The sequence below is a fragment of the Poecilia reticulata genome, linkage group LG4, assembly GCF_000633615.1.
Source record: "Poecilia reticulata strain Guanapo linkage group LG4, Guppy_female_1.0+MT, whole genome shotgun sequence".
Taxonomy (NCBI): Eukaryota; Metazoa; Chordata; class Actinopteri; order Cyprinodontiformes; family Poeciliidae; genus Poecilia; species Poecilia reticulata.
In genome coordinates this window covers 28,267,577-28,281,303 of record NC_024334.1, presented here as the reverse complement: position 1 = coordinate 28,281,303, position 13,727 = coordinate 28,267,577, and the positions used below count along the sequence as shown (strand labels likewise).

Below are 13,727 nucleotides of genomic sequence, written 5' to 3'. Positions count from 1 at the left end.
TGTTTTCAGCAAAATCAGGTTTATTGACAGGTTGTATCAGTATACATACTGGTAGAACAGACAAATGGATACATTGGCGACTTGCAGTGTGAGAATGTGAAAGAAGATGKGAAAATGTGCTACAAAAAGGCTTCCAATTACTCACACTACCCAAGCTGGATTAAGACCAAGATACAAAATTAAGACCACTGGGAGGTTCCTTTGTGCAAATCAAACAGATATCTACAAATTAACAATTACAAAACTAATGTACAAACTATACACACAAAAGACTTCTTAAAAATGTACATAGAAGTATATATAAAAAAGAGCTACAGAGCTAACTACAAAGGAGACACTTAGCTTTTATTCAAATGCAAAATACCACTACAGTTAAAGATTTCGCTATATTTCTTTTCCATTTTTGATCTCTGTAAGAGTCAAAAACAATGCAACTCATGTAAATATTACATTCACAAAAACTAAAGAAAAGGACAATAGAGGAAGACGTAACCCTTCTTTGAACAAGTAAAAAAAAACAAAAAATAAAAAAAAAACACCCTGAGACAAAAACAAAAAAAGAACTGAAACAGATAAGCATCTCCTTCAACGCTCTCTCCCGCGAGCTTGTTACTCTTTTCAGTTGCAGAGCAGAGTACAAATTTAGCTCACCAAAATTGAGGGAAGCCCGAGTCCAAAGGCTAAAAATACAGAGAGGAAGAATATTTCTGTGCACAAAATAATACACTTTCACAAACGACTTGGTTCCTTCACCGCACGGCTGGCTGAGGGGAGGTCCAATTCAAATAACACACACCTGAGTAAACTTGTCAGGCGAAAGAGAGAGGGAGCTTCACTGTAAAACATCCTGTCCATAAAACTGGAAAAGGACCAGAGCGGGTCCGGTCCGGTCACAGTAGCTTATTTGTCCCAGGAGGAGGAAAGAGAAGGAGCAGAGATGACTGCGAGGTCCGCTGGAGTAATCATGGCAACCGCTCCCGCTCAGACTGCTTCCATGAGAAAGTTACACAAGAAAGTCAGAGTAAACAGATCAGGTGGGTGGGGGGTGGGGGGAGGTAAGAGGCCGCAGACTCTCAGTCTCTGGGCTGTTTCCAGGCCTCTGCTCCTCTGCAGACTCATCAGAAGCCCCAACGAGAAGACACAAACCCCATCTTCTTCATCTTCCTCCTCCTTGGAGCCAGCAGAGAGACATATGCCTGCATACCAGACACCGCAGCTCATCTGGGGGGGAACAGAAAAGAGGGAGATTAATGTTTAGGTCCTGTGAACTCTGCTGTGGTTGAGCGCTGGGCAAGGCCAAGTCTTCATCAGCTTATCACCATCATGCCATTTTATCGGGCTTACCCACAAAGTGTTATTAATTCCTCTCATTTAACCAGAGTCGTCCTGTTATGTGGGATTACGCSRCTCGGCCCGGTAATGTTCTCGAGGCATAAATACTTCAGGGTTTGAACAAAGAGAACCCGACTTTGAAAATAAGCTTCTCTGCATTCAAATAAGCAACTAAATAAAAAAAAAACAAAAAAAAAAACATCTGCTTTCTTCAGATAAAAGTTCAAAAGGCAAATMGCCTTCTTAAAGTAGCATTCTCCAAATTCCTGCACATGGAAGTAGCATTTTTCCACGACAAACGCCATAATGAGTTCTTTTGAAACCCTCATCGCAGGCTTTCTGTGCAACCCCWGATAACTCTGCGTCTAATTTACCACGCCTGCTAACATGAAGGAATGTTTCCCTGGATATCTGGAGGGGTGGGAGGGGTTGCCGAGAAACTTCATCATGGTGTTTGCTTCTGATTTGCATGTTTCTGATGATAGCTCTGCTCTGCTCTTGCTCTCTGCACTGCAAGTTACAGCCTTAAACATCAGTGCTCCGCAGCAGGCGGAGGGTTATTTTGGTAAGCTCTCATTGTCGCAGCTGGCATTASAGAAGGCATCCATGTGCTACGCAGGACTGTTGGAGTTGTGAATAATCAGCCTGAGGCACAACAGTTGGATCCAGGTAAAAGCTGCTGGAACAGCAACAGGGTACAAACAAGTCTGAGGCATACTTTCCGAGATTGAAGAAAAACAATCTGAACGTTAAAATGCCTCAAAGAGGAAACTTGTTTGATTCTTCATAAAGGATGTGAACATTCAGCACGAACAGACGTTGCAATATTTTTGTTTTTACAAAATAAAGTGCGCTATTATGCAGAAGACGGAGCATGAATCTTGAAAKATTTGCTTGGAGGAAACTAATCCACTGGGATATTTTAAGGCAGTAAACACAAAAACAGGCGAGTGCTATCAGCCCTGCATCAGAGCTGATATTGGACAGGGAGCGTAGGTGGTGCAATACAGGGTCTGACTCACCGTGACACAGCTCCTACTCAGCCTGTACTCCTGTACCACTCCAGGCTAAACATGCAATCTCCGTTTGCTGCTTTGGGTTTTACCCTAAGCCCARAACACAGAGTAAAAAAGGGTGCTAATTTTATGGATTAAAATCAAAACAACTGCAAAACGTTGCAGATGTCACGTCTGTGGAGATGGATGTGCATTTTCCCCTTAATCTGTGTGAAAACATAGGCTKCAACTCCATGTTTCCAATTTTAAATTCCCTTCTGACAGACGATACCTCTGTTCAGAGTGTAAAAAAAAGTGCGKACCACCCACAGGAGGAAGGCTGCAAACCAACACTCTGAATACTGTTCTTACAYAACAGTTCACTAAGAAAAATCTAAAGTCAGCCAAGGTTAGAGTCAGCACAACAAAGCTTTGTAAAAACCCACATCTGAAATCTTTCACAAAATTCTAATTTATGCATCTCCTGTTCCTGGATKATATCCAGGAACATCAACCTGCCTTCCAGAGATTTAACTGGAGGTGGTGCTGAAGCAAAACTCGCCACGRCGCAAACTGAAGCTTCTGGGGAAACGAGGAGGTACTGCCGATTCCACAGAGCTGAGCAAAAGTAAAGCAACAACAGATGTTGGTATAAAAAAAMCCCAAACAAACAAAAAACTACTCCTTTTTTCATGTAGATGAGCTTGGTTGCACACTTTAAAAGCTGCTGCCGATGCAGCTGAATGAGGAGTGGAGTTATCAGCCACTGGACACAAATGAACTTTGGTCCATATTGAGCTCGTCAGACAATTTGAAATATCATTTATGCATTTCAGTTCAAAAAGTAAAACTTTGATGTCCATCTAAAATTTGAATTTGAGCAATTTAAAAAAACAAAACAAAAAAACAATACATTTTATTGCTATTTTTCAACCACACTTTTTCCTTCCACTCAATTTTTTGGAAATATATCTAGCACTCTGAAGAGTCAGCGTCTTTGGCAAAAGACCTTTTGTGTGTTGTCCTACTTTTGGATGCAAGCTKTAATAGACAAACTTACCAAACGCTTCACGCAAACCTCACCGTTCCCACGTCAAGCCTCAGCTCCCTCAGCCACAACAGATCCTGCCCCCCACCAGCAATAAGCTCCACTCYGTCTCACACACACTTCCTCTAATGTTACATGTCAAGGTCGATAACATGCAGCCCAGAGCTGGATCGTTTACACACATCCCCTTTCACCCACATCTCAAGCTATTATTAATATTAAAACCATCACCAGCTGCCTGAYTTTCTTTAGAGCCTCGTGTCTGCAGCTAAAACACGTTTTAAAGAAGYGTTGATTTTGACTTAAAAAAAAAAATCAACGTCTTGCTAAAACTGAATCGAGATTTTAACTTTTGTCCACCCCTCCCCTTCTATCGTGGTTTCACGCCGCAGACCACACCTGCGCCCACCAGGAGCCTGGTTAGCCGTTACGTCCCAAAGCAAAGCCCAGTCCTCCTTCGTTAGCGGCCTGTTCTGGGTTTAATCACGACCAYCAAGACGTCCGTCCTGCAATGACCCACACATGACTAGACCTTGCTTCATCTTCATGAGTCTCATGGAGGATTCTGCAGTGAACGAACAGGAATGTTAAAGCCGGGACAAAGATGATCAGTGGGACYGAACGTGCTCTTCTGATTAATTACCAGACGGCCAGCCGCTCCATCCTGCCTCAGCTGGTTGTCTGAAGAGGCYGCTGGAACTGTACGACAGCTCGTCTCTTTTTAAGGCTGTAATCTAATTAGTCTGGGTGATTATTCAGCCATTTCAAACGTCGCCTTTCCTTTACCTTTTTGTTACCCTCGGCATGGAGAAAAGGCCAATAAAACCTCCATTAGGTTTATGCTAATGCGGCCGGCCGTGCCGAGGGGCTGTAATGTGGCGAACTGATTACTCGAGGGACCGCAGGAGAAGAGAAGAGTGTATCTGCGCTGAGGTGGTGGAGGGAGTCGTTGTCGTACGCAGATGCCGCAATAAAAGCTCCTTTCAGCTCGTGTTCCTGGTGGCCCTCACAGCGAGGCATTAATAAAACATTAGTATTGAGTGACTGGGGGCCCCTGCGCTCCTCCTCCCCGATCCTGATGCGACCTTTCCATTTTACAGCAGCTGTCCGAGCCCGCCAACGAGTCCCACCGCGGCCCCTGTTCCCCCCGACCTCTGCAGGTGTACCCTGCCACAGAGAGCTGCCAACTTCAGGAGAGATCCGGCTATAAGAGGCGGACGTGTTTATGTGTGTGCGTCTTTGGGGTCKGGAAGAAGGGAGTGATAGGGCTGGGAAAGAAACCTTTAAAATAGATAACAGGCATTTTGTGGATGTTTTGGTTTAGTGGGAAAAGGAGGAGATCTGGAAGTACGACTGTGTGTGTAGATCTCCAGTTACACCCCGTCTGCGACCAACAGCTAACTAATAACCCTGAGGTCACACCAAGAGAGAATACTATTGCTACCCGAWCTTTAATTATCGCTGGTAAAGAAACTGGTTTAATTACAGGTAAGCCCTAGAGACTAACCCAGCTTTACTCGCTGGAAGGATAAAAATAAAACAAAAGCCTTTATTTTAGCTGAGAAAAATCAATCTATGGAAGCCTGACTCATCTCAGCTGAGATGTTTTGAGAGGGTTTCTTGCTTCTGCAGTCCATTCCAACYCATCCCAAAGSATTTCAGAGGTCAGAGAAAATTATTTTAACTCTCTACATGCATAGCGTCCATTTTTTTGTCGACTGCAAAATTATCTAAACATTCTCCTTGATTCTTGTATTCCTTTTCTGTAAATTCCATGTTTAGTCATCCTGATCACACGTTTTGAACGAGGGCTCTAATTAGCTAAGTTGTTGCCATTTGAACGCTGTAAAGCTTATTCTTATATTGATTTTAATGAATGTATTTGTGGTTAATGTAATACTTCGCTGGTCCGATGGAAAAACGTCAAGGGGCTCTAATGGCTNCTTTAATTATCGCTGGTAAAGAAACTGGTTTAATTACAGGTAAGCCCTAGAGACTAACCCAGCTTTACTCGCTGGAAGGATAAAAATAAAACAAAAGCCTTTATTTTAGCTGAGAAAAATCAATCTATGGAAGCCTGACTCATCTCAGCTGAGATGTTTTGAGAGGGTTTCTTGCTTCTGCAGTCCATTCCAACYCATCCCAAAGSATTTCAGAGGTCAGAGAAAATTATTTTAACTCTCTACATGCATAGCGTCCATTTTTTTGTCGACTGCAAAATTATCTAAACATTCTCCTTGATTCTTGTATTCCTTTTCTGTAAATTCCATGTTTAGTCATCCTGATCACACGTTTTGAACGAGGGCTTTAATCGGCTAAGCTGCTGCCATTTGAACGCTGTAAAGCTTATTCTTATATTGATTTTAATGAATGTATTTGTGGTTAATGTAATACTTCGCTGGTCCGATGGAAAAACGTCAAGGGGCTCTAATGGCTGCCAGCTGCATTCCCACTACAAATGTGCAAAAACCTTTTTCAATATTCTGCTAATGTCGAAAAAACAAAATTTTGTGATAGCTGTGTTTCCATTAAGTAAGAACTGCAATCACAACCACATGTGGGTAAGTCTGTACACTTAAGTCTTTACAAATCACGGAGCCGATGGATGTAAACACTTTCATGAGCTATATTTATAATTCAGCCACGGCTCTGGCGCTCATCATCCATCTGCCACCAGAGGAGACGTTGGCGTCTTATTCGGGTGGAGTTACAAGCCCCTTATTCTTGGGAGCAGCCAAGTATGCGGCCATTTTGGGAAAAGGTGGCCAGTGATTTTACAGAACCGCTATTGATTCGACACTTGAATGGACAAACTCGGGTTTTGATAAACTGCGCGACCTCTCGTGGAGCAAGTTGCACATTGTCCAAAGAAGCCAGTKGCTACAAATAAACGTGTTGCTGCTGTCAACAAACTGGAGTTGCTCATGTGATGAGGAAAAAAAAAAAAAAAAGTTTCCAAATACAAACACCTCGATACGGCTGGGAAAACCAGCACACTGCAGCAGAAAATCTTTTTAACTGAAAAATGGTGAGTTTTTCCATTAAGCAAATTTATTTTCGGAATTCCAATTTGTGCAATTTTATGGTCAATGGAAAATAGGCTCTGTTGTGTTTATTTTTTTTAAGCTTAATTTTAAATATATTTGCCGTTTAAGCAAATAAATCTGCATATTACGYCACTTTCTATGCATCGAACTAGACATCACGATAGTCGCCGTGACTAGCCAATGGAGAATGAAGTAGGGTTAAGGGTGAAAAAGAGGTCGAGTTTATCGCTGAGCTGTTTACTCCCGTCTTGACCATAAAGACAAACCTCACTGTTTAAATGGTTACAAATACTTTTCCATCAGCAGCAGCAGCTTCTGGCTCGCTGCTCCGAGTCTGCGGTCTGCCACATCTAATGGAGGAGCACGAGGCAAAGAAATACAGTAGRTGGCGACCAAAAGGAGCAGGGGGCAACAATCCGACACGCATCACGCGGCCACGTTAACAGACGTGGACTAACGGGAACGCAGACCACACCTTCATTCCTGCTGAATTAGAACTGGGTCGGCTGGCTCTTTAAGCAACCAGCGATGTCAGCAATGTGCCGACCCGTGTGAGCGAGTCTGAGGGTAGTAAGAGTGGAAAACAAGTGGTTTTTACTACTGCGTAAAAACCAACAATACTACCAGTGAATACTTGAACAGCTGACTGGTGGTTTTCAGCTGCAACAAACCTAAAAGGGAAGGGAACGCGCGCGCGCAYACACACACATACTTTGTTTTCTCTCTAACCCCAGCTGAACGTTGACAGCCTCCGGAGAAATGTATTTTTAGGCAGGCGTTAGACTCAGCTGCCAATCTCTGCAGAATATGCTTTATGCTCCTGCTGGTCTTACTCACACTTCACTGCTCAAGTACTAACTTATCAGAATGTTCAGTTAGTACTTGCAAAAGAAAACCTTTTTTCCAAAATCTGTTTCTTTCACTAACAAAAACTAAAGAATTTGTTTTTGGCTAATTTTTGGTTAAATCAAGTTTCTTCTTCATTTGGTGAAGTTCCTCACAGTGGGTAGAGTATCCAGAAATTTTACTCTAGTAAGACTAATGATACTTCATWAWAAWATTWCTCAAGTAAAAGTAAAAAGTACARACTAGTAAAAAATACTCCTGAAAGAACATTTCTCCAAAAACGTACGAAAGTCAATGTAAGTGAACACATGTAACTACTTACGACTCAACTCTGAAAACTCCYAACWGAGGTCCGAGAAGGTATTAACCCTCCATAACACTCATATCACCTTTTCTCCTTCAGGCTCCAAGGTCTCAGGTAGAGAAAGAGAGGACACGTGAGGAAAGAAGTTTGACTTGATGGGCCAGAAACTGGAGCTTTTTTTGTCTTCTTTTTTTTTTTAACACCCCTCCTCCCAGCTCCGCGGCGTCAGTTAGGCATACATGTCGTCAGCAGCAGTGGGCTGGTTGGTGTAACTGAGAATTCACAAGGATGTGCTGCCTTGATCTTTTACAGTCAGGCTGTCTGTCTCCATCACAAAAAGAAAAAACAAAAATCCCTCCACTTCCATGGTTACAGCAGCCCATATACCAGCAGCTGCATACTGCTAAGCCCCCAGCTCCACCATCTCCAGCTGTTTACTGTACACACCAGCCACGCCTAAGCCCTTTGCTCATTACTTGCTTCCTCCTAAAACGCCTCCAAAACTGGAGCCTGTTTGGAGTCTGTCAGATGAAAAAAAAAAAAGGACTTATAAATCTCAAGTAAACTTTTACTGAATTCACTGTTGAATTTAGTCTGTTGACTTTTAAAAATAACTGATTTGGATCTGTGAGATCATTTTCTCCTAATGTTTAGGAAAGATACRTATAAAATATGTGATATTTTCACAATTCACTCTTCTACAGCACCACTTGAACTTTGTCCTATTTTAACTATTCAACGCTTACGACATTCAGCATTTGTGACTTCCTATATTTAAAACAGTTTTACCTCTTAWCTAATTTTCCCATAGAAAATGTCTCRTCTTGAAATCATTCTTGCTTTTTGAAGGACAATTTACTCTCTCCCATTTGGTAACAAACACAAGGAAGGTCAATTCTCAAACCAGGAATCTTTGATGCATCATTACATTTTATTTAGCTGGAATGTCTTATAACCTGATACACCTTCATTGGACAGAGTGTTTTTGATGAGATTCAGTCATGTTTTCTAAACATCTGATACAGCATTTTGAATTTTTACTTATATTTAAACTTCTTTAGAAATTTTCATTTGATATTACTTAATGTTTTAGTGATTTTACAATTAAAACACAGATTACCTTTTTCAGCTAATTTCTAATACAGAAACTAATCGCTACAGATTATTGAACTCAGAAAATGTCACTTTTGAGTTCACTGCCGTGACTCCACTTGTCCTCTCTCCCTGGTGTTTTGAGAGATTTCTCTAAAAACTCTTCCCTACTTGGGTATGCAGCCATGGCAACGTATTATATAAAGCTACTTCAAAAAGTTGGACAACAAAGCAATAAAATGAAGTGCAGGAGTCCCTGCTGTTGCATAACTAGCTGGCTGAACTGTTTTGTTTTGATTATTGATTGAATAAATGCTAAATTCAGCTCGCAAACCAGGTCACATGACATATAGCCCAAAACTTACTCTACCACCCTAGGGTGCATTAAAATGGCCTAACTCACACATCATTCAGCCTCTCCTCTTCTCATTTCAGCAACCAGGCCCCTCCTTAAGCTCTCTCTGCAAATACTGAAAGACACGTCAGGGGAAAACCTTTTATCCAGCACAAAAGTGTGAAATTTGCCACCTGTCCTTTCATGAGGCAGATTGAGCTGCTCAACTCCTAAAGCAGTCTGATATGATGCGAGTAAATTATATTTCCATATCCTGGAGACGGGGCACTGCCTCCTCCCTYGCCGTGTCCCTGAAGCTATTAAAAGACCCCTGAACTGCTGTTTATCCTTCGAAGAGAACAGATTGCCCTGTCAACACATTCTAATCCTATAATTCAATGTATAAATAAGCAGACATCTGCAATATTTTTATGTGAACGAAGTGACGGCGACATATGATCTTACAAAAAAAAAAGCTGTTTCTGAACGCATCCAGAGGGCACTTCAAATGATATGTCGCCTCTTTCACCTGCTTTCAGTTACTGTCTAACATCAGCTCGTCCTTCAGGTAGCCCTGACCCCTGCGGACGAAGTTGCCTCACTCAACTCTCCCATCCACACGAGCACAGACCTGATCGGCCGACTCTACACCTCACTCCGCTCTGTGACGGAGGCCTCAGCTTACAGTCCCAGCTTTGTAATTAGCAGCGCCGCCGACATTCTTTCTGCCCCATAAACTCCAACATGTTTGTCCAACACCCGGCACTTAGATAATCTTTAACAGCCGTAACCCCTGGCAACCTGCAAAACAGTTTGCGGCTTTAAAGTGACCRCCTCAGGTTCAAAGTGGCACTCGCCCAGGCACAGAATATAACAAGGTGGCAGAAGCTGATTTACACTRCAGCTGAAGTTTGAAACCAACACCAATGTTTAGTTTGCTTCCAAGGAGTCAAACCATCTGTAGAAGACTGCAAGATAATATGACTCCTTAGAAGTTAGGTATAAAGAAATTCAGTATGACTAAAGACTTTTAGACATTAATGTAAGCTACAATTTCTCACCTAGAAAAGTTGCAGAGCCTGTGTGTCTAAGACGGCAGGTACTTCCATGTGCTGACGAAGGCAGTAGGAATGAGTGAGTATGGCACACTGGTCACGCTGTCCCAGGAGTCTGATGATGGATCGTAACAGTCTAGCGTCTTACACCTCTGAGCCCCAAAGTACCCTCCAACCACATACAGCCTGTTCCCTGATGCCACCGCGTGACAGCTGATCCGTTTGGCCGTGACGTCGCCGAACTTCGACCACTGATACGTCTCGCTGTTGAAGCGGTACGCAGAGCTGGCCGAGAACTCTGTGTCGCCTCCGATTACGACGACGTGGTTGCCGACGACGGCCGCTGCCGTGTACCGCCACAGCTGAGGGCAGGCGGCGGGTACGGACCACCGGTTCTGGCAGGGGTCGAAGCACTGCACCTTGGGGTATTTGTCTCTGTTCACGCTGGTGCCTCCGAAAGCAAAGAGTTTGTTTTTGGCACCGACAACCGCGGCATTGCTCACGCCTTCCCTCAGCGGGGCGACCAGGGTCCACTTGTTGCTCTGCGGGTCGTACTGTTCGACTTGTTTTAGAGACACGGACGGAGACGCAGGGAAGGATCCCGCCAGCGACGTGTGTCCTCCCACTACGTACAGCACGTGGTCAAGCTCTGCGGAGCCGTGTCCGAATCTGGCCACAAGCATTGGCGCTGCTTTTGACCACTCGTCGTGCAACGTGTCGTAGACCCAGACATCCTTGGAGGCTCCATTTTCAGAGCCACGGCCTCCAGTAACATAAACCTGGAAAACAAAGAGATATAACATAAATTCAAGTTGAAGACATGCTACAAAATAGATTTACTGCAGTTTAGATTACACACATACCTTACAACCAATGGCACAAGCACTGCACTCCTTCCTGGGGCTTGGGATGTCTGTTTTGGGTGTGATCTCCTTGGTCTTGTTGTCAATCATGTAGACTTTGTCACACATGAATGTCTGTCCCCCCAGAAGCAGCAAKGCCTGGCTCACTTTTCTGGGCCGCGCACAGAACCCCGTCACAATGCCGTCGTTCTGGAGGATCCTCATCTTGCACCGCACTGCGTCTTCTACGATCTCCCGGCCCACCTTGTGGCACATCACCAAYTCCTCCGAAGCGACGTTCTTCAGCAGATAGGACTCTGGCAACAGGGCCAGGCGCACGCATCGYAGCAGATCAGGCAACTCACTGTGCCGCCGCTCCATGTCCGCCTTCACCCAGTCGATGACAGCCTCGTACACTAGRCTCTCGTCCTCCACCTCCAGCTCCTCACTGAGGATCAGCTCCTGGACTTTATCTTTGGGCAGGCTGAGGAAGTCCTCCGTTCTGAAGAGAGTTGCGAAGTTCGCCAGGCACATTCTCCACGACAGCTCATACAGCCTCTGACACTGGTGGGCGTCTGACAGAAGCATCATCCCGAGACAATTAGACGGATGGAGGTTCTTCTCTAGGAACTCTGCCGCTGCGTCCCGGATGTCGTGGAACTGAAGCATGTCCCCGGCTTCCAGCAGCGACTCCGCGTTCTCCTCATTGATGATGACCCGGGCCGAGTAGGCGTAGTCAAGCAACAGCTCCAGCACTTCCGGGTGGAGGGAGTCGTGGAAGTTGACGTCAGCATCCCGACTCTCCCTGAGCCCGCCGCTGAACATGGCCTCAAAGTAGCGGCTACAGGAGGCCAGGACCGCCCGGTGGCATGGGAAGGAGCGGTTGCCGGCTTTCAGCACGACGTCGGTGAAGACTCTTCGCTTGCGCAGCAGGTTGAGCTGAGTCAACAGGCTGTCGGCGTGCGACGTCTTGTGAAACAGCTGGATGTTCATGGAGCCGGAGCTGGAGCGTGACTTCCGGTTTTCGTGGTTGCTTACAGACATCTTGACTTTGACCTGGCAACAAAAGACAGTAGAAAAAAATATCAATAAACTGCATCACAACGGCCAACTTATTTGGATTTTTATAGGATTTTTTTTTTGTTTGGCTTGTACTGAGGAAGACGTAAAATTCAAAGGAAAAAAATACAGAAAAATTGACAAACTGGTTGATAAACAAAACATGTAATAATGGATGGAATGACAAATGGAAGAAAAGATAATTGGACAAATAAATATTTGGATAATAAGTGGATAGTGATGGATGGACAGGAAAACTTGATATATAAAACAACTATGAATTCAAAATTAGATGAAAAGAACACATGGATGGAAAAAAGATATTGTGACAAAATGAATGGACAGAGGGCTGCACAAACAAATGGACGGATGCATAATAAATAGGTAATTAAATAATCGTATCTTTCCCTACACCAGAACCCTKTACACCTTCTTTTGATGTGACCATTACTTCCTAGCCATATGTATGAATAACCCCAGTAGATGATGAACGATTGTTCAAAAATAAAACCCTTGCATCAGCTGAACGGAAATGAACTTCAGACTGTAGAGAGAGATGAAAGGAGATGAGATAAGAARCCCTCCCACTGCAAACCCAGTGTGTACACTGCATGCCACAGAGATGTACACTGTAAAATCAATACAACACACATCGCAGTCAGGCCTCAAAGACAAAAAAAATACTATAAAATGACCTACATTGACTTGTCGTTCAGTGTAATTACAGTAAGCTAAAGAAAAAACACCTGGGCGTGCTATCCTGATTCACATCTCACTGCCCCTATAAACAATTGAGGACTGAGTCACCAGATGAATTCCTGCATGCTTGTTCAGTTCCTCAGCTGGATCACATGCAAGATGGTGCCAAAGGCGAAGCTTTAAAGCCCACATTTGAAGTGACACCTCAAATCAGCTCCTTCGGGACCAAATTATATAACCAGACTGGCACACATTAAAACAGAAACCTCTTCCAGATCATTTGAGGAGTCAGAATTACAGCTCCCGCACAGAAATATGTTGAATAATATGCTACAGTTGAATCGTCGCACCTTTATTATGGTAATTACCTCCTAGAGAGAGAGAGAAAAAAAGTCCAGGCTTCATAAAGGCTGCACTCTGCTTGAAAGCGACCAAATAAATATCTTCCGCTTAAAAGCTCCTTTTGTTTCAAAGTAGATAAATTTAAGTCGACTATTCACTCCGGTTGAAAAGGCCGGACTTCCGTGGAGGGACTCGGAGTGAAACCCAACTGGGTTTTGTGCAGTAAATGGGGAACTCTGGTCAGCAGATCACCATGCGCTCAACTTTCCTCCAAAGTTAGCAGCAGTCTAAAAACATCCAGGCTGCTGCTGCTTTACAGCCGACATCAAAGCGTCCCGAATTACAGCCTAAAGCCAATTCCCTTCCAAACACACACTTTTATGGGGACAGAGGAACGCCAAATGAGCATAATTCCGTATTTAAGGTAAATATTAAGCGTCTTGAAGCTTACCTTTGACTCGAGCAGAAGGGCCGATCCAGATTCCTTTATCTTGGCTACAACTTCGTCTTCGATCTCTCTGAAGTTGCGCCGCAATTTAGACAAATCTGCTTTTAAAACCCACAACTAAATCCCACACTAAATGGCTAGAAGATGGCAAAGACGGACGGGCCATTTGTTTGTTCTAAAACTTGGAGTGTGTCCGCGTAGGAACAACGTGAAAAGTTAGTAGCTCCGAGGACGACGGTTGAAGCCCGACAGGCAGCGAGTCTGAATCCAGAGAAAGAACAGTG

The 13,727-nt window shown here is 44.0% G+C and overlaps 1 protein-coding gene across 1 annotated transcript; it reads right to left on the bottom strand.

Annotated features, from left to right (window-relative positions):
• enc3 (ectodermal-neural cortex 3) lies at positions 1 to 13,727 on the bottom strand. Its single transcript, XM_008407957.2, has 4 exons — positions 13,447 to 13,727; positions 10,917 to 11,951; positions 10,060 to 10,832; positions 1 to 1,221 (listed from the first exon to the last, which is right to left on the bottom strand). The coding sequence occupies exons 2-3, from the start codon at positions 11,937 to 11,939 to the stop codon at positions 10,086 to 10,088; spliced, it is 1,770 nt and encodes a 589-aa protein (XP_008406179.1). The 5' UTR covers positions 11,940 to 11,951; positions 13,447 to 13,727; the 3' UTR covers positions 1 to 1,221; positions 10,060 to 10,085.